General features: G+C 45.2%; 1 protein-coding gene across 7 annotated transcripts; it reads right to left on the reverse strand.

Moving 5' to 3' along the window:
- Positions 1-860: 860 nt before the first annotated feature.
- On the reverse strand, positions 861-20,707 carry MAEL (maelstrom spermatogenic transposon silencer). 7 transcript variants are annotated; one of them, XM_005283692.5, is made up of 12 exons: positions 20,274-20,707; positions 18,033-18,119; positions 14,856-14,958; positions 13,146-13,301; positions 10,901-10,942; positions 9,727-9,854; positions 8,658-8,712; positions 8,399-8,540; positions 6,833-6,895; positions 5,520-5,652; positions 4,960-5,038; positions 861-2,998 (listed from the first exon to the last, which is right to left on the reverse strand). In XM_005283692.5, the coding sequence occupies exons 1-12, from the start codon at positions 20,403-20,405 to the stop codon at positions 2,886-2,888; spliced, it is 1,233 nt and encodes a 410-aa protein (XP_005283749.2). In that variant the 5' UTR covers positions 20,406-20,707; the 3' UTR covers positions 861-2,885. The 7 variants fall into 7 exon arrangements, with proteins under 7 accessions (XP_005283749.2, XP_023959530.2, XP_065431228.1 ...); XM_024103762.3 differs by having other exon boundaries at positions 20,497-20,674; XM_065575156.1 differs by lacking the exon at positions 20,274-20,707 and adding an exon at positions 20,014-20,235.
- Positions 20,708-27,929: the final 7,222 nt, after the last annotated feature.

A 27,929-nucleotide genomic window follows, 5' to 3' on the forward strand; every position in this document is an offset into this window, starting at 1 on the left:
ACCCACATTAGCAGGAAGGCAATGAGTCAGGTCTGACTAAAGTAGTTAATTAAAGGTGGCTTTTGGAGGGGAGACACTTAAAGACAGTTTAATTTGTAGAGAGGCTGAACATCCACACGCCCACACAATATTAAGCATGTACTTTACACATGGTGAAGAACAACATTTAAAAGTCAGGTTTTATCACTCAAACTTTTCCCAGACATTATATTCCCTTTGCCTTGTTCTTTATTTCCCCAGGACATTTCCATGGCAAGTTGACTGAAAGTTCACATGGACCGGCTGCTGCTTACAATAGTCTGTGCATTAACAGACTACATGTGATGGTGACCTTCAGCATAATTTTTTAAATAAAAAGCATAATGATTGTGATTTAGTTGACACAACTACCTTCCCCCCTCACATAAATGCAAAAGTCAAATTTGAAAAGCTGAAATTTCAAGCTCCAGCTGCAATGGGACCATTCACTACATGCTCTCACATCTATTAACATGATCCTCCTTTACACAACACATGTACACTAGTAAGGCAAAGTGTACTATATCCATCTTAAGTGTAAAACACTGTTTAAGACATGCATTTTAATATTTGTATTTCAGTAGCAGCTCATTTTGCTGGACACTACAATAAAACAGTCACGGTCTTGACTTTACAGTCCACTACCTATGGTGTATAAATGTATATTGTATAATTTGCATACTATTGTAATACAAAGATGCAGAGAAGCACACTTGGAAGAATCTTAACTCTGAATTTTTGTTTTTTTGGGCAGCCACATCTCAGCTGTCACAGCATCTAGAAGTCATGCCAAAAAGCACATTAGTGTACTCATTGCTTTAATTTGGGGGCTTGCTATAACAGACGCTACGAACCAAGAAAGTTTATTTTTTTTTTAAATAAAGAGAAATACACTGTCTTCTGCATGAGCAACATAATCAAAACCAAAACACATTTTTATTACAACTTTCAATTCTCAAAATAACCAAATGATTATCTAAATTTTTGAGTGAATTGAGGGAGAAGGGGAGGAGCAGTGGTGTTCACAAGTATGATCTTGGCCTAAAGGTTTGTCTTCATTAAAAAAACATCTGGGCCAGTAACTACAATGATGTAATCACCACTTCAAGTTTTCTGAATAGACACAAACCTTTAGTGTCACCCAAAGATGATTGGTGTCTTGTTTCTTCTTCACAATGATCACATCAAATATTTCCAGATATTTCACTGCCAAAAACTCAGTTTCAAAGGCTTTCTGATCTCCTGCCTGGTGAAAATTCATCACTAATACTGGAAACCGGGAGACTTTTCAAGTGGAGGGGTGGCCTCTATGGAAGGAGTCATGGGACTTTGGAATCATCCAAGGAAGCTTCATGGGCATATAGGCTGGTCTGCCGGGTAGGAGGTATTAAGGCAGTTCAGTGATCTTGTGTATTGGAGGGATAGTCGCCGTACAACTGAAGCTAATTTCCAGATGAAACAATACCTATCCAGGCACTTATCCCTAACTTATCACCGTGGTATCTGAGCTCCTTATAATTATAAGCGTAAACACATTAAAGATTTCTTAAGTGCCTGATGGAATGAGCTAATTCATCAGCATTTTGCTTCCTACCAGGGATGCAATCCATTTTGTAACATCACCATTAATTGCTGTGGAATTAGCCCAAAACGGCAACTTCAGTTGGAGTAAACTGTGGAGCAGCTCAGAGGAACTTAAAGGGAAAAAAAGAGCTTGTTTATTTCTACAGGCAACTGCCTCAAAATGTAAGATTAAAAAAAGTAATTTACAGAAGACAGACAACTTTTCAGGAAACTGGTAAGACATCTCTTTTCCCAGAGGTCTGGCATCCAATTTTCTAATAAAATGTGATAAAGTGTCCCAGTTTCCACATTTACTCTCATTCTTACAGGTACTCCAAAATACTAATAGTCGACAGTCACTTCAGCCCTGCTAGGTGTCTGAAATCGTGCCTGCAGACATGTACAACAGACTAATGGTTTGGGGATTCCTTTGAAAAAAGGAGAGGTTATAATATATTGTTATGAACCTCAAGATTTGAGGAGCTGATAGTTTGTAACACCAGTATTCACCAGCACAGCAACACAGAAAAGGCAAGACCCCTGTCACCCTGGTATATTGTCAATGCCCAACAGAACATGAACAGCTGGACAAGACTCCTACCATATTTTCACAGTAAGTATAAGACAAAAGGAAGATTTTCTACCAACAAGTATTTTAGTCTATTTACTTCCCCAACTCAACTATTCAATCCATCCCTCCACTCATGAAGAATTTATGGAAGTACCCCTTTGAGACACTCCCACGACCCTGTCTTTCAGCACTAGAATGCCTCCCAGCCACGTGTTATTTTATATGGCTATATGCGGAGACAACTGTCTTCCAACATCTAACAGAGGGATGGAGGTGGGGAAGAGACCACGGTGATAGGGAAATTAAAGAACTAAACCATTCAAACAACATGTTTAATGCTATATTAACCACGAGAAGAACGTTTAACATGCAGTTACTGACCACCAGCCTCTCTTCCCTGCATTTCTCCTCCCGTTAGCTAACAAAAGAAAAGCCCAAAGACTGCATTTAGTCAAGAGAGCAAGAAGTTGCCAGTTCCCTTCAAAATAAGTAGTTCTATAGATAAAACCAGGATTTCCTTCTAATTGAAAGAAAATTCCCCTCCAGTCAACGAGTCTGTCATCATTCTAAGGGAACTGTTACATTGGGTCAAGGGAAGGGGAATGTATTTTAGGGTTTTGCATACAGGGACAGACAAAGCAACTGCAATCTGGTAAAGTCCCAGACTATAATGGGGATAAGGAAGAGCAGGATGTGCAGTTCTCCTGGTAAGGTTAGGGGGGCAGGTGGGCTTTCAGTTGCTGGAGGATTTGGAAAGTCTGGAGACACTCTCCAGCAAGCGAGTGATTCCTCTTCCTCGCATGATGCTTGTGCTACATGACGATGTCACTCCAGAGGGATGTTCACCTATAAAATTAACCAGTACATTTTGCAAGTCAATCAGCATTTAAAACATTCATAATTCAAGAGATCTGCTGTCCTATCTCCCCTTGCTCCAGCTGAAAACTAGTGGGACTGCACCTTTTGATTGACCTAACCAAGAGTCAGAGTTTTGGACTTTGAAATGCTGTCCTCAAAGTACACCAAGTCCATCAATGATGTCCTTCTGGCAAAGGCTCATGACTTGTAGTTTCTGGTCTTAGTGCAGGGGTTGGATTAGGCAGGTCAGAGAACTGGTATTTTTCCCTGTTTGCCATCTTGTGCTCCAGAATCTAAATTTTCATTTAAAATCCCTCCCCGCCCCAGCCTGGTCTACATGGAAGGATTGAACCAATTCTAGTCGCTGTTTTGACTGCCCTTATTCAAACCCTAATGAGTATTAGTCTACTCTAGTTTCAATCAGTGGTAAATTGCAACACAGCACGTCTTAGTTTACCCTATCTACACTAGGGGTTTGCATCAATGCACTGGCTGGAAACAGGGCAAATGAGGTACACAAAGCCTAATTCTCTAGCCCTTATGGATGTAAAGGAAACCAGTCTTAAAAGTGTGAACAGAGTGTTGAGACAGTGATGTGTGCTAGAGTTTGCAGACAGCTGACAAACCAGATCTGAGGGAGGAATGGATGGCAGCTTTCATCCTGGGTGTAGACCCAAGCTGGAACACACTATTGACAACTATTTTGCTGCTAGTAGGATTCTTTAGACTGGTATGGAAACTTAGTTTGATGGAATCTTTTTGCTCTTTCACATTTTCTATTAGGCATTCAGATGTCTGAGCACATGTGTAAAGTTACAAGTTAAATGTAAAGCTTCATCAGAGTAATGTTAAAATTGAGCATTTAAGGACAAAGTCTAAAAAGGCAAGAGTTAGGTTCTCCTAGCAATGTCAGTCCACCCATATTGCACACAGCTATTGAACTTGAAAAGCAGAAACTGGTCCACTGTCTGTTGCTCCAAGCAAACCATTGCCTTTAGTGAGGTTATACAGAGCTAGAGCAGAATTTGGCACAGTGCATGCTGTACATGTGGGTTAATACTGCCAAGAGTATTTATACAAAGGAAAAGTTCTCAGTTGATTTGCTTTTCTTTATGAGCTAAGTAAAGAGCGTTTGCTCCAACTCCACAATACTGCAACTTGAAATGTAGCAAGATTGTATGTGCAGTAAAAAAAGATTTTAAAGAAAGACTATTTAAATTGTTTTCCTTGCAAACTCACAGCTACTAGCCCTCACTGAAGACTAGCCATGATCTGACATTTCAGATACCCTTGTGAAAATGTCATACTTTGTGGCTTAGGAAGAAGATCTGTTTCCCTTGCTCACTTAACTCAGAAGTACCTGGGAAAATGCAGCTCATTTTCCATAAAATAAACGTTATCTTTGGGCTCTGACCAACTAAAGAATGTTTTAGCTCCAAAAAGGCAGATTTTCAAGGAGTCAAGTTTATAATGGAAGTCACACTGCAACCAGTATTCATTGAGTTTGTATGTACTGTACTTTTTATACAAGACGACGTGTTGGGAAGACAACCCTACCCCAAATACCCACCAGGAAGTCCTCTCTCAACCCTGGTGTATGCTGAGAGAAAGGAGGGCTGCAGGAAGCTGGAGGTAACAGCACACAAGGAGTGCTGAACACAGTGAATTGGAGGTGTCCTTTTTGGCTCTGGGAATTCTTTCCAGTAAAACTGGCACTGGCCCATCTGGTTAAGGTCAGACATTAAGAGTTCAACCAAATCTACAACTGTATACATGAACGAGCTGAAGCTGTACCACCCACGGGAGGTATTGTGATGATCATCTGGCCATTTACTGTATCCAGAGACGGGGGGGAGGGGGGGGGGGCAAAGAAGGACAGTGCCACAGTCATCTGATAAAGACTTAATTCTCATTCTTTCCTTTCCCAAATCTGAAAGTCTCAAACTCACCAGCAGAAGAGGCAGCACCTTGTTTCTCAACTGGAGAGCTGAAGTATCCATTACAACCAGGATTCTGAGTCCTCCGCTTCTGTAGCAGAAAAAATTCAAGCCCCCTTCTCAGAACAGAAAGTGTTCTCTTTCACATAGCATCCACCACACCTACTCAAGATACCCGAGAGTGCTGGGTAAAGATTTAGGCAAGACAGAATATCTGGCTGCTTATCTGCATAGGATTTAAACAGGTTAATTCTCCCTGCCTCTTATTCTAAAAGAAGCATTTTTGCAGGTATATTTTGGAGGACCTGATGGTCAGATCAGAGCTTATATAGCAAATGGTTGGGACAAACTTTAGAAAGATGTCTAGTCAGCTAGTGGAGAACTTTCCTGGTTGGCTTTCCCAATACCCGTTGTGCATTATGAACAAGAATGTCACCTGCTGTACAAGTGAATATAGCCAATCTGACACTGGAAGGTCAACTCCATTGCCCCAGAAAGAAACGAGGCCACCTGCAGGAAAAGAGTAGTCATAGCAGCCTGAAATAATTCAGCACAAATTCAAAGAAGATGACCTGGAAACGTCCAGCATCCAGTACCACCACCTTGGGGTTTATATTGTTGCTGGAATCATAGTCTTGCAGAGGTAGGTGAGCTGTTGTGAGCGAGACTCCATACACGCTTGCCAGAGTGTTACTGATGCAATAACTACATTGAGCAAAGGAAAAAAAAAAGTTCTGATAAGAATTCTGTACTGTATTTCTTATATACAAAGGCAACATAGCCCCAAGCCTCTTTTACAGTGAAAGACATACAGAAGGAATAGCTGCTATCACCAATATAGTACTTTGAGATTGGGGGGGGAGGGAGGGAAGGTGAGATAGGAGGACTACACCCTAATAACATCCTTTCATCCAGAAAAAGGCCAACCTTCTTTAAAAATTATCCATGTAGCTACAAGAATCACTTGCCCCCATCACCCAGGGTGAAACATGACAATTGTTTAATGGCACACAGCATTATTAAATCAGTTTGAACAGGAAGACTGCTACTATATCCAACTGTTAGGGAGATAATGCAATTATTTAAATGGATATTTGCCTAAATTACCCCTACTTTTACTTCCAAAAAGCAGAGTGCACAGGGTCATACATGAATTTCTAGGATAGAAATTGGTAGAAAGTCTTCACTATATTTCATCTCAACACAGGAACTCTAAGCTGCTATTAATAAAGCACAGTGAACTCTAATGCAGATGGCACAATCCTCAATATAATTCTAATACATTACAGCAATCAGAGTCACCAGACACCCACCAAAGCACAGGTACTCATGGGCAGAGATTGGGGGTTTGAGGTAGCACTGCCCCCCCCAAACTGGATATATTGCAGAGGTAATGCATGGGGGGGGGGGGGGACGCCCAGATTTCTCCCTTCTATTTGGCCCTGCTTCCTCCCTGCGGAGAAATGTTCGGGGAGGGGGAGGGCTGGGAAGGGCGCAAGTGGTGACACCAGGCCCTGTGTGTGTCCAGGTCAGTTGTGAGCTGTGTAAGGGAAGGGCAGGAGAGCAGCTCCCGATTGGCGGGTAGTAATTGATCTATCGGGGATTGATTTATCGTGTCTTGTCTAAACGCGATAAATCAATCCCTGAATTGACGCCCTGTACTCCACCTCGGCAGGAGGAGTAAGCGGAGTCGACGGGGGAGCCGCGGCGGTTGACTTGCTGCCGTGAGGATGGCCAGGTAAGTTGAACTAAGATACTTTGACTTCAGCTACATGAATAGCATAGCTGAAGTTGCATATCTCAGATCGATCCCTCCCCACCCCCCAGTGTAGACCAGCCCTAAGAATTGTCTGCAACATAGACACATCTCCTTCATGGTACTCACGCAGTTTTCTTGCAGGATGCTAAAGCGCAGAACAGGATGTCATTCTCTTCATGCCACTTGCACCTAAGTGCAGATTGAAATTCTTCTGAGTTCATAATGAAAACAAAACTACACTCTTAATTGAGATGGATATAATTAATCTAGTTGGATTAGAAACTCCTTGGCTGATGCTAACCTCCCGTTCTCCTAGTCACTTTCAATGTAATTACACCCAGATCTAGAAAACTCCTGGCACAGTCTTGGTGCCCAAAAGTAACATAGCTTGGGCCCCTAAGTTTACATTTAGTTAAGAGGTTGTAATTTTATAAAACCTAATAGAAATTCTCTTTTTCTTAAAAAAAAGAAAAAAGAAAAGTGAATTTAAGGAAAACCATCCACTTGAAGTCTCTTTAATTTCAAAGACTTAAAAGTAGTTTTTGGTACTATTCCTGCCCCAGATTCTCCCTGGGAATTTGTGATTTTGTAGTCACAAGGTTCCCCTTTTTTTAATTATTATTAATTATTATTATTATTAAAAGGACAGTTTCTTTTCCCTGTTGGTGTGTGAATGACCCACACAAACAGGGTGAAATGACTATACAAAGGAAATGGTGACACTGACTATACAGAGTGCTGTCAAAAACTCAAAACTAGACAGATATTTTTCTCCTATAATCTTAGAGTTACAAAAAATTTACAGTCTTAGTTGTTACTTATAACAATAGCAGGTAAAATATCAGAAGTAAATGGACAGTGTCACTTTAAATTTCTCCTGTAGCATTTGCAGCCCAGATGTTGCAGCACTGTGCTAGTGCATGAGAACCTGAAAGTGAAACCAAGAAGTCTATCTTTGCTGTCCATGATACACATTCAAAAAGTGAACGTAAGGCGAGAAATATATTCAGACTGAATCTTATTCAAATATAAGGTGTTTTGCTCTCAGACATATCCATGAAAACCCAGTTAAGTCAATGGATTTTCATGGATGAAACAAAAGAACTTGCTCTGATTTCTAATCTAAGCACCTCTATTAAAAAAAAAATCTATTTTGGCAGACAGAAATGGATATATAGTCCAGCAGGATAATTCTGACAACTTACCTGTATTTTAATTTATGGGGTACAAATAAGAACATCTGACTACTATAATTCAGTGGATTATTAATGAAGCAAACATTCTTCCAAACCTTTTCTTAATGCAATTTTAATGGGTTTATGAAATTCAAAGCAGCAAAGACGTTCATATTTTGAGATACCTCCCGAACACAAGCACATGGAAGTATTATCTCACCCCATCCTTTTCCACTCTCAAGTCAAACCCACAAGCCTCTGCTTCACAGCCTTCAAACCTATGCTTATGCTTGAAAAAACAGAGACATACTGTCCAAGAGCGCATTTCCTCCAGCCACATCTCAGCCATGATCCAAGGAGGACCAGCCTTAATGATGAGACTAGAGTCTTCAGCTAACCTAACACTGAAGTAAGAAAGGTGTATGTGTGCAGCCTGTTTAAAGCACCTGGCTAACAGATAGTTACCACTATAACATCTTCCTGTTCAGGAAATAGGGAAGAGCCAATGACAGCATACCTAGTGTTACTGGAGTAATCCCACATGAAGACATCCAGCAGGTTGCGCACCCAGGTCTTGGAAGGCTCCTTTTGAAGTTTCCGCTGGTACAGTTCCACCACCAGGTTTTCCACACTGAGAAGCTCCAGCTGGTTCTCAATGCCTGTTATTCAGAGAAGACCGAGTCAAGAAGAGGAGAAGGAAGGGCAGAAACTTTGACAAATATAGGTGGGACAGAGGAGATGCTGCTCCTTACAATCTTAAAAAATTAACTTCTCACCTGATTCCTTAGCCATCCATTTCAGACACCAGTTGACTCTGTACCAGTCATCAGACTACAGAGAAAAAGGTTTCACTGTCACATGCTCCAGAACACAACTACAGCTATGGAGTGGAGTTTAGTTTTCTCCGCCTCCCCTCCCCCGCCACTCCTAAACCATCTTCTCCAGCTACTTTAATTCTTGCACAAAGCCATTTTCACTCTTCCTGAAAGTTCTCCATGTGTCCTAAAGAGGGCTCTGGCTCAGGGTGCAGGCTCTCGGGTGGGGCTGGGGATGAGAGGTTTGGGGTGCAGGAGGGGGCTCTGGTCTGGGGCCAAGGGGTTTGGAGTCCAGGAGGAGGCTCAGGGCTGGGACGGGGGGTTGGGGTGTGGGAGGAGGTTCGGGGTGCAGGCTCCAGGAGGGAGTTTGGGTGCAGGAGGGGGCTTAGGGCTGTGGATGGGGTGTGGGAGGGGGTGCGGACTCTTGGAGGCAATTAGGGTGCGGGAGGGGGTTCCGATCTGGGGCAAGGGGTTCAGGGTGTGAGCTCCAGCTGGGCAGCGCTGACCTCGGGTGGCTCCTGGTCGGTGGCACAGCGGGTCTAAGGCAGGCTCCCTGCCTGCCGTGGCTTCACGCTGCTCCCGGAAGTGGCTGGCATGTTGTCCAGCCCCTAGGTGGAGGCATGGCCAGGAGGCTTTGCGCTGTGCATGAGGCCCGCCCCAGTAAGCACCGCCCCCGCAGCTCCCATTGGCCGCAGTTCCCAGCCAAGGGGAGCTGTGGAACCATCACTGCGGGGGCAGCATGCGGAGCTTCCCTGATCACCCCTGCGCCTAGGGGCCGCAAGCACATGCCAGCCGCTTCTGGGAGCTGCGTGGAGCCAACCAGACTTTTAATGGCCTAGCAACCCTAGCTTCCCCCCACGGGTGGAGAGGGTGGGGGTGGGGGCTGAGGCTCGGGGCTTGCTGCAGGCCGGATGAAATTAAGCAGCTGGCTGAAGGTTCCCCACCCTTGCTATAAAGGCTTCTTTGGGCAACTACAATAGGACTGTGTATTTTGAAGAGCTGCTCTAACTTGGAGGGGGCTGGATTGTACCTTGCAGTACACAGGTGGCCACCTGCCGCGGTTTGGCCGAACAAACGAGTAAAGTTCACGTAACACAACAGGGTGACCAGCATTCGAGAGCTCAAAACCAGATATGGGGATCTTGTGAGTGGCATCGCCTAATGGAGGTTAATGAGGAAAGAGAAAAATGGGATATGAGCAGTCCTTTTTTTTTTTTTTTTTTTTTTTTAAAGAAACACGCACTCCTTTCTCTACTCCTAGGCCCACCTACCATCCACAAGTAAAATCTGCAAGATTCATGCACACACCAGAACCTCATCTTTAACATGTACCTACTTATTTTCCCCAAAGATCTGGGATGATCTCAGGTGAGAGCCCTACATTGCTTTAAAGAGAGTTACCCAAACATTTTGATAAAGGGAAGCAGCAGCTGTGTTAGTTAGCAGTGTGTGTAGGGACAGGAAGTCCACTAACTGGAATCTATAAACACTGCTCAAATGGCGATACAGGGAAAAGGTAAAAACAAAGCAGTGCAAGTCAAAATAGCAGAGAGGGCCAACCAACAGGGTTGTAGGAATACTTTAACTTGCTTAATGTCAATGCTGCATGGAGAAGTATTAGATTTGTATTTCTAGAGATTCCTCTTTAATAATGATACTTTATATTAGCATCTTCCAGTTTGGGAAAAAACAAGATTCCAGTGTATTTTTTTTACCCATTTATTTATTTTTTACAAGCTATGCGCACACACACGGGGGAGATGCTTTACCCACCACTGAAAGGCAGCCACCTCAGAGATGGAAACGACAGCTACGAAACATCACACACTGAAGTTACACAGACGTTTAGGACAGAAATACTGAAGCTAATTGGAATTCCATGTGGGAGGGCAGATCATAGCCAACAGGACATGATTACCCACAATGGACGTTTGGGCAAGACACCATCATTAGTGAAAAGTGTCAGAGGTTCTTTAATGACTAGTTATTCAGAAAGAAGAGCTCTTGGTCTACAGAAGACACAGCATTATGAAATCCCTCAGGAAGTTTGCTCTAGTGCCCATCTCTCTCTTGGATGCGAGATGCTCAGTTCTTAGAGACGCATCACTTCTCACAAGCAAGGAAAATGTTTGAAGGACTGGTGTACATAAGCCAGTGAAACTGCCAAACCCTGCATCCCATCCCTTTCCTTCTCTGATACTCACTTGCTGCTTGACAATGAAACCGAAAGCCACGTGGCACCTCTCCTGCAAGAGGGCAGAGAGAATACACATTTTATCAAGCAAGAAACAGATACATGAACACTAAATAATGAACAATATCTCGTCGTGCTAGAAGAACGGCCATACTGGGTCAGACTAAAGGTCCATCTAGCCCAATATCCTGTCTCCCAACAGTGGCCAATGCCCACAGGGAATGGACAGAACAGGAAATCATCAAGAGATCCATCCCCTGCCACCCATTCCCAGCTTCAGGCAGAGGCTAGGGACACCATCCCTGCCCACTCTGGCTAATAGCCATTGATGGACCTATCCTCCATGAATGTATCTAGTTCTTTTTTGAAACCTGTTATAGTCTTGGCCTTCACAACATCCTCTGGCAAAGAGTTCCACAGGTTCACTGTGTGTTGTGTGAAAAAAATACTTCCTTTTGTTTTAAACCTGCTGCCTATTAATTTCATTTGGTGACCCCTAGTTTTTATGTCATGAGAAAGAGTAAATAACACTTCCTTATTTACTTTCTCCACACCAGTATGATTTTATAGACCTCTATTATATCTCCCCTTAGTTATCTCTTTTCCAAGCTGAAAGGTCCCAGTCTTATTAATCTCTTCTCATATGGAAGCCGTTCCATACTCCTAATCATTTTTGTTGCCCTTTTCTGAACCTTTTCCAATTCCAATATACCTTTTTTGAGATGGAGTGACCACATCTGCACACAGTATTCAAGATGTGGGTGTACCATGGATTTATATAGAGGCAATATGATATTTTCTGTCTTATTATCTATCCCTCTCAATGATTCCCAACTTTCTATTCGCGTTTTTGACTGCTGCTGCACATTGAGTAGATGTTTTCAGAGAACTATCCAAAATGACTCCAAGATCTCTTTCTTGAGTGGTAACAGCTAATTTAGACCCTATCACTGTGTATGTATAGTTAGGATTATGTTTTCCAATTATCAACACTGAATTTCATCTGCCATTTTTTTTGCCCAGTCACCCAGTTTTGTTGAGATCCTTTTACTCATAGACTCATAGACTTTAAGGTCAGAAGGGACCATTATGATCATCTGGTCTGACCCCCTGCATGCTGCAGGCCACAAAACCATCCCTACCCTTTCCTTGACTCTGCTGATGAAGTCCCCAAATCCTGTATCTTAGTGACTTCAATTGGCAGAGAACCCTCTGCTAGAGATCCCTGCCCCATGCTGCGGAGGAAGGCGAAAAACCTCCAGGGCCTCAGCCAATCTACCCTGGAGGAAAATTCCTTCCCGACCCCAAATATGGCGATCAGTAAGACCCCGAGCATGTAGGCAAGAGTCTCCAGCCTGACCCTTGTTCGCCATTATACTGTTTACCTACCATTGCTTGGTATTCCTCAGCTAATATGTTTTACCATTAAGCCATTCCCTCCATAAATGGCTTTTGTAGCTCTTTGCAGTCTTCCTGGGACTTAACTGTCTTGAGTAATTTTGTATCATCTGCAAATTTTGCCACCTCACTGTTTACCCCTCTTTCCAGATATTCATAAATTATGTTGAATAGGACTGGTCCAAGAACAGACCCCTTGGGGACCCCACTATTTACCTCTCTCCATCCTGAAAACTGACCATTTATTCCTACCCTTTGTTTCCTATCTTTTAACCAGTTACCAATCCATGAGAGGACCTTCCCTCTTATCCCCTAACAGTTTAGTTAACAGCTTTATCTACCATCGTGTATCCTTCCATAACTGCCATGAATGTTCACTTATTTAAAACTTATTTTCTTAGCTATATTCATTTGCACAAACTCTGCACAATACACACGTTTTACAACCTGTTGCATACCTCTGTTTCGACCACTATCTAGGCAAATGCATTTTACTATTAAATCCAACGCACACAAGCGTGCAGCATCCCACCTACACAGTAGTAGTTTTTTACGAAGCTGTCTAGCCATCAGCTGGAAGAAAGATTTTATTTCAACTACTTTCTCACAAGATTTCTTTTACCTTCCAAGTTCTCACTCAGTTGGATGCCAAAGGCCACCTTTCTGCAGACTTTAGTAGAAGGCAGCATTAACCACAGGCATTTATGCTGCTGCTATCTACCTAAAATTCTCAACAGGAGCGTGTCTTATGCTAGAAACTTGAACTGGGTTGGGAGAAGTGAGATTAGAAAGTCTTCGTCCTTCCACACAACTGAAATGATGAGTTTCCTCCCCTCCATCTGTCCCTTAAGGCTCACCGGGATCTACAAAGCGGTGGAAATCTGCTGTTATGCCATCCTGTAATGAGTATTTGACACAGCCAATCTCACAAGGGAGGAAGCGCTGCTCACAGGGAGAGGGCAGCTCTCCATGACTGTAAATGTTCAGGAAGCAGAAGATGTTCCCAAGCACATCTGGAAGGATAAATTTGCAGGGGTCACTAGAGGAGAGAGCAAGCAAGTTTTTTTCCATCCAGTGAACATTATTATTTATATTGCAGCAGTACTTATAGGCCCCGGTCAAAGATCAAGGCCCCACTATGTTAGGTCACACAACCGAGTAAAGACACAGGATAACAATTGGATGAAACAAATAAGGAGTGGCATGTGGGAGGACAAGGTAACCGTTAAAAGGACACTTGCATAAATCAGGAGATTCTGCAGTCACAGTTCACCTCCAGCTTAATTCAGATGGTACTGTTTTGTAAATATCACAGCACGGGTTAACAAAAATGCCAGGGGTCCATCAACTACCACCACTCATGCCTCCTTCCAATAAAGCTCTCCAAGATTTTGTCTCTAAGTAGGGATGGGAAATGTCACCGATACCAGGAACTCTAAACAGCACATTAAGCTTCAACCAAATCCAGTGGGAGGCAGACTGAACTAAGGAGATAGTGCTTTTACACTGGAGGGCTGAAAAGAATCAAAGAGCCCTTTAAGAGAGCTCACCTCTAAAATAACAGAGCAAGAACATGTGACAGGTTATGTCTGATACAAACAAGAAACAATGCTCAGACTTAGCATAGCAACAGGTCCAAACTACTAAAATACTGACTTCTGTCAGTGAACACTGTACAAATCGTCTGTGTTTCAGTGACAACTAAGGGTATTCCTTCACCCCAGCCTAGCCCATTCTCTCTTCAATAATATTTTATTTAGTGCTTGCACTGGTTGTATGTATCTTGGCTGGTGGCTTGACTGTTTATAGCATTTTGTAAGTGCTACTGTATATTATACTAGTGCTTCTCGGAGGCAGGGTGAAGTGCACTGTGGCAGTGCTCTGAGTGTCTCCTTTGCTGCTAGTCAATGCTGATCAAAGTATCAGTTTTACACGGAAATGCAGATGGGAACAGATTGGCTTTTCAGGGTTCTATTTAGTAAGACACTAGCCAGCCAATGTGCAAGTACAGCACTGACACAACAGCTTTCTCCCCTGCTAGGCTCTCTTGTTACCCAGTGTCTATACTGTTGTTCTGAGCTTGCACTCGGACATCTAAAAACTCCCCACCCTGTTATACTTGACATAAGCACTGGACTAGGTCTTGTATATCCCTAATGAAATGGAAGTTACAATAGAAATGCTTTCCTGCAGCAGTTCACTTCGGTTTATCTCCAATCATTTACAGACATTAAGGGCCTTATTCTGTCCTCAAATATGTACATGCAACTCCCATTAAGTTTAAAAGGAGGTACAGCCACACATCTGTGGGCAGAAACTGCCCCCAGAACATTATGAACTACATTTCTATTATGAAATCCTTTGTTACTGTAGGACAACTTACAACAGTAATTTTAACTAAGTTAGTTTTTGTCTGACATATTAAATATATTCAGATCTAAATTAAACATGAATTTCCCACTTTCCCCAGCTAAGGCCTATAAGCCAGATGTAGCAATTCTGCTCCTTATGGAAGTCATCCAACACTACAAGATCCTTAGGATTAAGCTTCTTTAGGTTTACTCTACCCTGATCATTCTTCCAAGAAAGACTGATGGCATCTGGAAAAGAAGCGTGTCTCTGTATCTGCATGGGCAGTGGTGCAGGAACCGGAGAAAGCTGACTGGGAGGCTGCAGAAGACAAAATAGAGTTAAATCTATAGTCTGCTCCTCCAAAGTCAGAGAAGGACCATAAGATAGCTCCTCCTTTGTCCTCTATAAATGGATGGCAGCACCGCTCCTTCTAAACCCACCTAACCACAGTTTGCAGTATGCAGGCAGAACCTGCCGATTACGAGCAGGCATGTTCTGACACAAAGGATATTAGCGGTGCCCACACCAATTTACCAACACATGGAAAGAACTAGAGCCAAGCCTCTGAATTAAAAAAACGAACATCCACAGAAGGACACTTCATCCATGTTTAGGTTTGTCACATATCTTCCAAGCCTACAGACTTTCGTCCCTTCCCCTAGGATGTCACTAACACAGTTTCCCCCCTAACTAAAAAGCCTATAAAGAGCAGGCTAAAGACAATTTCTTTCACATCTACTTTATTAGTCATTATTACACAATATTTCAGAAGTTAGAATTACAGGGTAAGTAATGTCTATTTATTGCTTCTCTGAAGGTATCATCATGCAGGATTCGCAATCTTGGGTCTTGCGTCTCCAGTACAAGTCACGAAAAAATTCTCATTCCTCTTAGGGTTTTTTACCTTCGGATACACCTCTAGACTGGCCTCAGAGCTCTGGCCCCCAGAGTATGCTCTAACTTCAGGAACATCAGAGGGCCCAGAACATTTAAACTAGCTCCCTTTAAAATGTGGAAGCAAGGGCTCCCCAAACTTCAATTATATGTAAGAGACCTACACACTTCTCCCTTACGCCCATAATCTTTTCTTAAAACAACAAAAAACAGTACAGAGGAAGTTAACCTTCTCAGAACATGTAATCAACAATGTAGAAGTGAGTGCTCACTGTGTGAACAAAGGACATGTTACATTATCATCTGAACCCCTCAAACTCTGAGGGGTACAGCATGACAACATTGCTGGAGAAGCAGAATTACAAGGTAAGCAGTTTTCCCTTCCTTAAAGATATTATTTAATACAGATTCCCAACCCCGGAGAGGAGGTACGTTCAAGGGATGTCCTGAAATAGTAAGTTTAACAATTAACATGACCAGAATGTATATCACTGAAGAACTCCTCCAAAAATTGGTCAACTTCAGTAAAGACATCCTAAAAGAGAAATTATAAGCAATGGAATTGTTTGGATTCTCCTTACTTTAGGAAAGAGTTCAGTATGACTGAAGAGAGATTTCCCCCCCACACACACCTCAGAGATGTGTAATTAGTAGAACAACAAGAGTTAAGTTTACCTAAGGGTTCCATTTCCCCCCAAGTAAAGTTGCCCAGGATCGTGAAAGTCAAGCATGCAGAGAAGGGCCTCGCTGGGATGGGGTTGCATGCGTGGGAAGAATGTAGGCAGGATGAAAGTGGAAGTAGGCTTCTTGGGCAGAAATTGTCAGAAGATTCTGTACCACCACTATAACTTTGTAAAACTTAATATAAGGTGGATTAGTCATTAAAACCTGAACACATCCTAGGAGTAGAGATAGTACACTTCCTGGTGATGGTTATCACAAAACTTCTGTCCCCAAGTACTGAAAGGCTCAAAAGGAACTTTTCTTTAGCTTTCTCAGGATCATATTTGTTATGTGACACCAAAGCTTTTTAACAGGGTCTGACACTGGCAGGCCAGATGCCAGCTCTTATCCAGGCTGCAAGCATTAGATAAGAACTGACAGTCTTGTAACTGGAGACCAGACCAGGTAACCTGTAGGTTAGTTTTGCTCAAAACAGGTATTAGTCTTATAAGAATGTATTTAGCGTTAAAACTCTATGAAATGCTTGTAAGATGCTGCGTGCATTAATCTCATTTGCAATGTCTGTATTCCATGCAATAAGAAACTATGTAAGTTTTGCCGAATAACTTTAAAAAAGTTTGCTCTGAACTTGCAAACTCAGTCCCGGGAATCACCCCCCACCCATTCAGAAGGACTATCAAAATCAGATGGGTCATCAAGGCCCATCACGATACAAAGGACTGGTTAATGGCTCTCTCACACCTGGGAAATGCTATGTGGAAGGAAGCTCCTCCTGTTAACTTGGAAGCTGAATGAAGGAATAAAACGAAGTCACAGAAAAATTTCGATCTCTCTCCTCGCTGTTTGAACTCTGACAGGGCCAGATGTCCTACACTGAGGCAGAGATCCCTAGGGGTTACCCTGAGTCCGCCCTGAAAGACCCTTTGAATTGACAGATCACTACAACTCTGTCACTCTTAGGAGTTACGTGGTAACTCATTGGTGTGTGTTTGCTTGCTTTAATCTGCAAACAACTCTTATATTGCTTTTTCCTACCTAACAAACCTATAGGCCATGTCTCCTCTACTGAGCTTACACCGACGCAGCTGTACCGATGCAGCTGCACAGCTGTAAGATCACTCATGTAGCCACTCTATGCTGACGGGAGAGAGCTCTCCCATCGACATAATTAAACCACCTTCAACGAGCCATCCACACTGGCGCTTCTGTCGGTGTTACTTATGTCACTCAGAGGGGTGTTTTTTCACACCCCTGAGCGACATAAGTTATACCGATAAAAGTGCTAGAGTAGACAGAACCTTAGACAGTTTATTACAGGATTGGCTACAGCGGCTGTCTCTGGTGTAAGATCTAGGGTACCAACTGATCTAAGGGTAAATGACTGATCTCTTGGGACTGGAAGCAACCTGAATGTGCAGTGATTCTTCGTATAAGTGACCATTTATCACTAATTGTGTCTTTGTCTGGGTGGCAAGACAGGCTTGAGAGTGTGTGAGACTGTGACTCCATGATAAGACTGTTATAGTGATCCAGGAGTTCACATTTAATACTGGCTTGGTGACATCTAATTCTAGAACACACCACCAGTTTGGGGTGTCTGCCCTGAGGTAGGCACTCTCGGATACAATTACAAACTAATATTATAGCCATGCATATTTCTACACTAACAAAGGAAAAGGGACAGAAGGTAGGCTTCTCGTAAGTTCTTGGGGTGGCCCTGTGTGTCACAATTTTGACCAACCCCTGCAACTGTGTTACTCCTCTTATTCAGCCCACTCCAAATTCCAGGTTTCTTCTTCTACCTTCCCATTTACCTGTTTCATTGATGCCTGGGTGGAGTTCTCTGCTCTCCATTTACGAGCCATCTCTGTGTATTTCCCCTTTTCATCCTCAGTCAGCAACTGTAAATAAGAGAGAAGGTGAGATAAAGCAGCAATGGAGATGGATTGAGCCAGTACTGGCTGATACACCATATTAAACACTATAAGGGCAAGTTGGCAAGTGAATTTCTTAGTAGGAAGAGATTGTTGGGGTTTTTTTAATATTAAAGTGGGCACTGGGGGAGAGATTATGCACTATTAATAAAACTGCAAGAGCCAAAATCAGGTTAATGAACATTTTAACAGACTGATCTTGTGCTACTAGCCACATCCTAGCACAGAGGTTCTCAAATTGGGGGTCAAGAGGAACAGAATGTATTCGAGGGTGGGGGCTGAGAAGCCACTCTGCCTTCAGAGTTGGGAAGCTGGAGAGTGGCAGCTGCTGGCCAGGCACCCAGCTCTGAAGGCAGCACCATTGTTAGCAGCAGCAGAGAAGTAAGGGTGGCATCCACTCTGCCTTCAGAGCTGGGCGGCAGTATATGTACCAGTGTGGCAGGAGCAGGGGCCTAAAGGACTACAGACACAAAAAAGGGGGCCCCGATTAAATAAGTTTGAGACACACTGCCCTAGCATAAATAAATATAAGAATTTTAGCAATCTAATTCACTCTTTTACTAATGCCATTTGTTAACATTTTGCCTTTTCTTCCACTTGGACTATGCCACCAGACTGGTCGAAGTTTCATTTACTGGTTTTTAGGTATTGGCAAAATGTTTTGTTCCCACAGATCAAAACCAGCAAATACTGATGCACATGCTTAAAATTAAGGATCAAGATCTTAAATTTGTAAATTTAATTTTTTTTAAATAAGATTTAATTTTTAAAAATGCAAAATTACATTTCTATATTCAGACTTGTATTTGTTCCCCTTTAAAGAATGGTATATTTGTCCCAAATTTTATATTTGGTAATAAGCATTTTTAAACTTTTGTTTAAAGTGTCCTTTTAAAAAAATTCTAACTGAAATAATCTTTCATTATCCTGTACTATTTATAATTTAGAAACTTCAACATTGAAAACCTAAAAGAGACAAACCTCACTGATTCACCAATAACATGGAAAAATTAAAATATAGTATAAATAGTGAAGAAAATTGGATTTTAAATCCCTTTAATAGTTAAAGAGGTTTCTACTTAACAGATCAAAGAACTGTCTACTATTTACATCTTAACAGTGTCACATCTACATTGGGCAGTTCAAACCAGTTACCCACTCCCTGCAAGAGAGTCCCTTTAAAACTGAGTTAAGTCAGGAAACATGCAAACACCATAAACAGAAAAGAGAAAAAGCATTTCCTGCTGCCTTTCTCTAGCTAAAGAGGAAGACACTTCACCCCAGAGAGGATCTCTGTGCAGCATGGAAAGTGATGGGGTGGGTGTGTACATGGGGGGGGAGGGGGGGAGAGGACTTGTAGATGGGGTGCATGCCCAGCAGTAGGTGTAGGGAAAAGGTAATAGGGGAATACACATCCAGGGCAGGGTGTGCATTGGTGAGGGGGATGCATGCCCAGAGTTGGAGGATGTGTGCGTAGGGGAAATATGCACACCCAGGGTTGGGGATCCACACCTGGGGTTGGGTTTGTGTGTATGGGGGAATGCACACCCAGGGTTCGGTGTATGTATGGGGATGATGCACATTCACAGTTGGGGGTATGTGTGTGTATGGGGGAGATGCACACCTGAGAGTGTAGGGGGGAATGCACACCCCAGGGCTGGGGTGTGTATGGAGGGATGCACACCCAAGATTGGAGGAGGATGTGCAGAGGGGATGCATGCCTGGAATTGAGGGTATGTGTGTGTATGGGGGTGATGCACAGCTGGGGTTGGAGGGAAGGGATGCATGCCCAGAGTTGGGGGGTGGTAATAAGGGGATGCATGCCTGGGGTTGGAGAATGTATTGGGGTGGGAATACATACCCAGGGCTGGGGGGATGCATGCCCATTAGAGGGTGTTTTCGGGGGGATGCACACCCAGGATTGGGGGTGGGTAATGGGGGATGCACACCCGGGGTTGAAGGGTGTCTGTTGGGGGCGGGGAGATGCACGCCCAGGGTTGGAGGATGTGTGCTGGGGGAGGGGATGCACGCCCGGGGCTGACGGGTGGGGGGAAGGTGCAATGGACATCCCGAGGTGAGAGTATGTGGGGGGTCCCGCAGCGTTGGCCAGGCCCCGCTCACCGCCCAGTCCCGCGAGCAGAGCGGGATGGCGTCGGGCACGCGGGCCACGGGCAGGCCGCGCCGCTGCAGCTCGGGCAGCTTCTCGCGCACGAAGAAGTAATAGGCGTTGCGCGCGCCCTTGCGGTTCGGCATGGCTCGGGAGGGCGGGACCGGGCACACCGACTAGGCCTCCGAGCCCGGGCCGGAGGCCGCTGCTTTATCGCCTTTGCAGCTGCGGCCTCACCGAATCCCCTCAGCCCCGCCCCCTCCGCGAAGAAAGAACCAATCGTATCACTTAGCAGCCCGCGCGGGCATGGGCCCGACGGAGCCACGAGGCGGCACGTGCGCCAATCTCCTATTGAGCGGTGAGAGAGAACCCCGGCGGTGCGCGCCCCGCGGCCTTCCGAGAGAACGAGTCAAGTGCGGCGCCAGCAGGGGACACGCCTTCTCGCCCCGGGGCACGCTGGGACTTGTAGTCTCGATGTGCGGTTCCGAACCATGGGGCCAGGGCATGCTGGGAGCGGTAGTTCTGCTTGGCTTGCCCACACCCAGCGAGGGCACGTGCCAGCAGGAGCTGCTGGTGCCAGCTGCGGTGGGGTGGGCACACAGGGACATGCAGTATGGGGGGATAAGGGGCTTGGTTGGCACAGGCAGGGCTGGATTAACTTTTTGTGGGCCTGGCGCCAAACATAGTTGTGGGCCCTCATTGGGGAAATAGGGCATGTGATGGGGGGCAGTCCGCAGAGCAAGGGGCCGGTTGGGGGCAATGAGAAGCAGCACAGCAGGAGTGGCCCCACTCAGCCCAGCACAAGGGCACTGTTTACAAACCCCAAACTGCTAGACACACACTGGCCTGCCCAGCCCTGCGCTGCCAGCATGCCCCTTCCACACTGCCCCCTGCTCAGTGCCCTGCCCTTATGCCAGTGTCCCCTCACCCAGAGACTTCCCCCACAGATCCCTATGTCCAGCACCCCCTGCCTAGACACCCATCCCACTGACCTCCCACCACAACTGCACAGCACCCTGCACACCATACCCCCTGCCCAGCTCCCCCACCCACAGATCCCCTACTGTCCAGCACCCCCTTCACTGTCCCACCATCACAGCTGTACAGCGCCCCATATTCCTGAGGGAATTCTGCATCAAATTCTGTGCATAATATTTTAAAATTCTTTTTTTTTTAATAATAAATAAATGTGGAAGCTCCACCATGGCAGTGGGGAGCACAGGCCCCTGGCTACATGGAGGTGGGAGATCACCCTGCAGCCTTCCCCCTCCCCTAGGACAGGGACTTGGCAGTGAGACTGAACCTGAACCTGACCCTGACACAGCACAAGGGCCATGCCTGCCACAGAAACACCCTGGGGCCCTGCCCCTTTTGTGCCAGGCACACCAGATGTGGGCAGGGAGGCTCAGCCCAGCAGTAGGATCCAAGTGCAGAGGGACTTAGTGTGGAGTTATCCAGATGGGGGTAAGAGGGTTCTGTGGGGGGCAGTCTGGGTGCAGGCAGCTCAGTGGGGGATCTGGATGCACAGGGAGGTGCCAGATGCAGGGGCAATGGGAATCTGCAGGGGGGACCAAGTGAAAGTGGTTGGAGCTCACCGGGGCGGGGGGGGGAGGGAGTCTGGGTGCAGGGGAGGTGGGGTTGTTGTACTTAAAGTACTGCACGGGATCTTTTCAGGGGGAATAAGGCAAACGCCACATTCATTGGTAATACATGCATCAATCAACACTGTATCATATGCATATGATCTCATGCACTCACATACATACACACAAACACACTCCGTCTTGTTGTTACCAACTAGTTGCTCCCCTTAACTTCACTGGCCAGGTGAGTTAGATAGGGGAAGGGTGGAGCCGGGCTTCTGCCGATCTGGATCAATGCTCCGATGTTGACAGGACCCAGGGTCCTCTGCCAGACACCTCACATTTATAGCAGCTTCCCTCTCATGCAAATCTATACCAGATTCAAAATCTGTGTCCGTTGGTCCTTTGTGCTGCTTCCTTCTGGGTGTTGTCCCAATACTGTTCAAAGAGGGTGTTTCCAAAAGAAGGAGCTTGATTCTAAACCCCCCCACCCACCACAAGGCCTCAATATGTCTGCTCTTCTTTAGTGAGCCCACTTGACAAGTTTGATTGTCCTTGGGTCTGGCTTCCATCCCCTCTCCAACTAGCTGTCTGGAGGTGCTTGCCTTCCACGCCTTGGTCATTCATACCTCATTCATTCAACATGCCAATTGATTAAGGGAGTGTGGGGAGGGGGAATCTTATTCTACTCCTAGCAAAAAGACATTTTTCTTCTACTTTAACTATCCTTAGGGGCTATAACATTATACCAAGGCTTAACACAAAGTTTTCTAAGTTTTTCTACATAGGGACCTGATACAAAGTTCCTGTATCAAAGGACTTGATACAAAGTTGTATGAAAATAGTTTAATACAGGGTTATATGAAGAGGCATAATACAAAGTTATATGAAAGTCTAGTATCCGAGGGGTAGCCGTGTTAGTCTGGATCTGTAAAAAGCAACAGAGGGTCCTGTGGCACCTTTAAGACTAACAGATGTATTGGAGCATAAGCTTTCGTGGGTGAATGCCCACTTCATCAGACGCGTGTGACGAAGTGGGCATTCACCCACGAAAGCTTATGCTCCAGTACATCTGTTAGTCTTAAAGGTGCCACAGGACCCTCTGTTGCTTTTTAGTCATATAAAAGTTAGAGGTTATATATGGCTAGGGTTAATATAAGGTTATATAGAGAGGCATAATACAAAGTCATATGAAAGTTATGTGAAGATGCTTAATACAGAGATTTATCTACAGGGTTCATTTGGGTGGCGGTCTAGGTGTAGGTGGTTGGGGCTTAGTGGGGAGGGTGTCTGAGGGAGCTCATTGGGGTGGTACAGATGCAGGGGAGGTGGGGCTTGTCAGGGTGAGGGTTTGATGGGCCTGCTTAACAGGGGAGCCCCAGCTGCTGCCAAGGGGATCTGCATGCTGTGCCCCCGTTTCCCCTATCCCAGGGATCGGTAACCTTCGGCACGTGGCCCACCAGGGTAAGTCCCCTGGCGGGCCGGGCCGGTTTGTTTACTTGCCACATCCACAGGTTCGGCCGATTGCGGCTCCCACTGGCCGTGGTTTGCCGCTCCAGGCCAATGGGGGCTGCGAGAAGCCACGGCCAGCACATCCCTCGTCCTGCAGCCCCCCATTTGCCTGGAGCCGCGATTGGCTGAACCTGCGGATGCGGCAGGTAAACAAACTGGCCTGGGCCACCAGCGGGCTTACCCTGGTGGGCCGCGTGCCAAAGGTTGCCGATCCCTGCCCTATCCCCTTCTCTTCCCCATCCCATGCCCCTTCCTTCCCCATTGCCTCTGTCCCCCTGCCCTGCTTGCCCCACCATGGCACTCACTGTTGTACAAGATGAAGGATGGCTCCCAGCACACAGAAGGGAGCTCAACCAGCACTAGGACCCAGAAGGTGGTGTCCTGCTGCAACGTCTGGGGAGCTGAGTAGCACCTTCTTTTTTCAGCCCAGCTGTGCAGCTCTGCAGTCAGAGTAGGTATGCCCGTTCCATTCCTCTCCCCACCTCTTCTCTGCCTCCTCTCCCCAGGTGAGCATGCTGTGGCTGTACTCCTCCCCCACCCTCCTGCCGGCAAACAGCTGATCAGCAGCAGTGAGGGGGAGGGCGGGAAGGGAGCAAGCTGTGAGAAGAGGCAGGGGAGGAGGAGCGTGGCTGCCCTACTGCAGCAGAAAACTCAGTGCCAGGAGCACCAAGCTTCTGCCCCCGCAGGAGAGAGTGGGGGGCAGAGAAGAGTGGGCCTGGTCGGGACCCCCCTGGAGTGTGGGCCCGGCTCCATGGAGCCAGTGGCTCCATGGTAAATCCGCTACTGGGCACAAGGGGACCAGACTACCCACACCAACGCAGGTGTGCGCCTTATGTACTGGAGCCTGAGCTGCCCTCCATGAACAGCCTGCGCCTCTAGCCCTGTGTCATTGCAAAGGGAGCTAGCAGTGAGTGGGGTGTCACTGATGCAGCAATGGCTCCCTGAGACAGTAGCTCTGAGAGGAGTCAACAGCTCTATTTGCTCAGTGGGGAGTTAACTCCTGTAAGGGGCAACAGGACATTAGTCCGAGTACCAGCACAAGTGCTTTCCTAGTCGGCCTACAGGCCCCAGCTCAGTAATGAGGATGAGGGCAACTGCAGGCTGCATTAGAACCTGACAGGCCTCCTGTGCTTACTACTAGTTTAACTGAACGCTGCTTACTTGACTGTCACCTACAGGAGTCAGGACATCAGTGAGAACACAGGAGGTTCTAGGCTGCTGGGGTTGGAAACAGCTCTGCCACAGACTTCCAGTGAGAGTGTAGGCCAGTCACACAGCCTCTCTGGACAAAATTCTGAAAGGTGCCTAATACCTCAGTTGCCAACCTGCAAATACATATAAATACTGTGTATTAGCTATAGTTGGCCATAGGTGCTGGAACTTAGGGTGCAGGGGCTTTACAGTTTGGTTCAATGGCTCTCAGCACCCCCACTATACAAATTGTTCCAGTGCCCCTGTAGTTGGCTGCAAGGGGACATTAATTGATATAGGCATATTTGAAGAACCTCATTAAGAACCAAATGGAATTTCTGTTTGTCTCTCTCTGTCCCACACTGTTTCTTTCTCTCACACAAGCAAGAACGTAGGGATTGCACTGTACCCAGTGTATAATATTAATAGTCATGGTGGAAGTGAGATGCATGACCCTGTAAGCCCCCCTCCCCCCCCCCCCCCACAGGTGGAATTCCAATTGACTCTAGGGAGCACTCAGACAATGAGGCTCTGGGCTCTCGCCCAAAGATGACAGCTCTTTCAGAATTTTGTTTTCTCCTTCTCCCTCAACACAACACCCATACTCTTCTCTTGAAAGTCTATATACTACCCCATTCACATTTTAATTCAGATTAAAATACGGAAACAATGCAATCAATATTGTTTTGATCAGTTTTCTCTCACGTTGGAGGGCAGAGTGAGCTGCTCCCACATTGTGCTACTAATTTCTTCCTCTGTCAAAAGCTTGTGTAATCCATTTGCCAAATTAGAATGAAATCTCAAAGTCCTATCGGACTCATTGCTAATCCTAGCCATGTATGTAACAACAATAAAAGACATTACCTCACCCACCTTGTCTCTCTAAAGATAAATCCTTTCTTCCACTTCCAGCTCACTAGGACGCTGTGCCTCTTCATCTCAGTGGAGGATCTATCTAATCACAATGATCCATTCATTCATCACCTTCAGACTGAATTATTGCAGCTTGCTATATTTTGAGGCTGAAGGTGGAGGCTACCACATAGGACCAGATCTTTGTCCCGGTTAAGTATGCTTTGCCCTCCTGCAGCCAGTGGCATAGGGGGTGTGATCAGTGTGTCCTTGCCCAGTGATATGTGGCTGATTTCCTTTTGGGGGCCATTGCAGATGGCACAATTTAGAGCCTCCTTGAGGCCTGGATCTGTACTTGGCAGCTAGAGCATTAGGGGCTATTCTATGTTGCTGTGGGCCTTTTAAAATGTATTGCTTGTTTTTATTTTATGTCAGGGACCCAGGTATTTTTGTGATGAGCAGTGTTTGTGCACCTCAAAATCATTATGTAAATTAAATAAAAAAAGGCTTAATTTTGTATTTTTTTTAACCCTTTAATTGCTGTGGAAAACTACCTATATTCTGGTTTAGTCCCTTGTACATCAACACTAAATAGCTAGAGAGGGAGTAAAGGAAAGAGACCTGTGCACAGAGCACATTTTTTCATCTGACAACAAGGCCGGCTCTAACTTTTTTGCCGCCCCAAGCAAAAAAACCCAAACAAACAAAAATGAGTGCCGCTCCGCCCTAACAACCCCGAGTGCCACCTCGCCCAAACAAACAAACAAAAAAACCCTGAGCGCTGCCCTCTGAAACAATCTCCCCCAGCGCCGCCCCGCCGAAACAACCCCACCCGAGCGCCACCCCGCCGAACCAAAACCAAAAACCCCTGAGCGCCGCCCCGCCGAACCAAACAAACAAACCCTGAGCGCTGCCCCGCCAAAACAAAACAAAACAAAAAACCCAGAGCGCTGCCCCACCACCCCAAGATTGGCCACTCCTTAGACGGTGCCACCCCAAGCACGTGCTTGGTCGGCTGGTGCCTGGAGCCGGCCCTGCCAACCTGACTATGTCTTTCACAAGATTCTGCTATATTATTGTAAGTGTTGTTGCAACTAGTGCATTTTTGCATGTTCAATTCACTTCCTCTCTGAGTACATACTGTTCTCCTGTGTGCAACCTTACCTTGACAACCTTGTTTATAAGAGGACGACACCTGTCAGAAATCTCACGGCAGGGAGTGCTAGCCACTCATGGACAAACCTTCTTCCTAGGGACAAATTAAAAATAATATGATGTGGATAATTAAAAAAGACAGGGCTCCAGAAATGACACTCTTTAGGATGGAGGTGTGACTGGAAAATAAAATTCACAAGTAGCTCAGGGAAAAGGGTGTTCCTGGAGAAAAATTGGAGGCAGTGGATCATCTTCAGGGTGCCTGATCATCAGACATCTTCCCCAGTGTCCTGTATAGCTGTCTGCAGGAGTTCACACCGTTTAACAATTCACTTCTTTGCCTGTTAATTTCAACTATACATAGATATGAACCTGCACTGCCTGCAGTTCTTACTATACCCACACACTTTCATAAAACTCTTTCTGCTCCTCTGTTGCAATTACACATACACCAGGGTTTTTATGTCCTGTATTGATATTCTTTGTGGCTTGAGTACAATGAAAAATAATTTAAAACAATATTGTACTGGGAGCAGCCATCTTATGTCCGTATGTCTGTGGAGAAAAACAACTCACAGCTGTATTGCTGATCTGCAGCTGGCATGTTATTTTAGGTGATAATCTTAAATTCCCACCTGAACAGCAGCAAAGAATCACTATGACTGAGGCATCTGAGAAAGAACTACAGGAAGGGTGGGATGGGGAAGTTTATACAGAAAGGTAACGGAGTGATTTTCAACTACTCACCAACGAGAGTGAATTAAAAAAAAATCATATTATAAAATCTACGGTCTATTGTGCTAAGAATGTAGCGGTTTTCCACTGAATATATTGAATGCTTTGTTACTGCAAATGGCATACTTGGGAAATAGATTTAGTGTATCCACAGCACCCTCTCTCCTGAGTTGGATGAGAAGTAAAAACTTAACACTATTATGCCATCAGGTGCAGCCAGACAGCCCAGGAACAAAAACGTATACAAAGATGGTGCATGTACTTGTGTAACGTTTGCTGTGAAGCTACCAATGATCAAGGAGAGATTCCAATAGAAGAAACCAAGAAAAGGGAGAAAGTTTCACAGTTTATGGCTGGCTGAACAGTGTCTGAACAGGGTGACTCTGATGGTGTATTAAATAACACATTTCATGACATGCCAGTCTCTAGTCTACATACTGAAGCAATATAGCATTGTCTATTGGCAGAATCTGACCTCACATCCCAGAAGACTGTTGAAATATCAGTTTCTATGGAAATTGCTGCAAGGAGAATCCAAAGGGTTGAACAGATGTGCAGAAGGGCATAAGAAAACTGGAATTTCCAAGAAAAATGTCAAGTTTTCAGGAATGTTACCAAAGTGGATCATTCAGAAGTGAAGTG

The sequence above is a fragment of the Chrysemys picta genome, chromosome 1 (genome assembly GCF_011386835.1).
Source record: "Chrysemys picta bellii isolate R12L10 chromosome 1, ASM1138683v2, whole genome shotgun sequence".
Lineage (NCBI taxonomy): Eukaryota > Metazoa > Chordata > Testudines > Emydidae > Chrysemys > Chrysemys picta.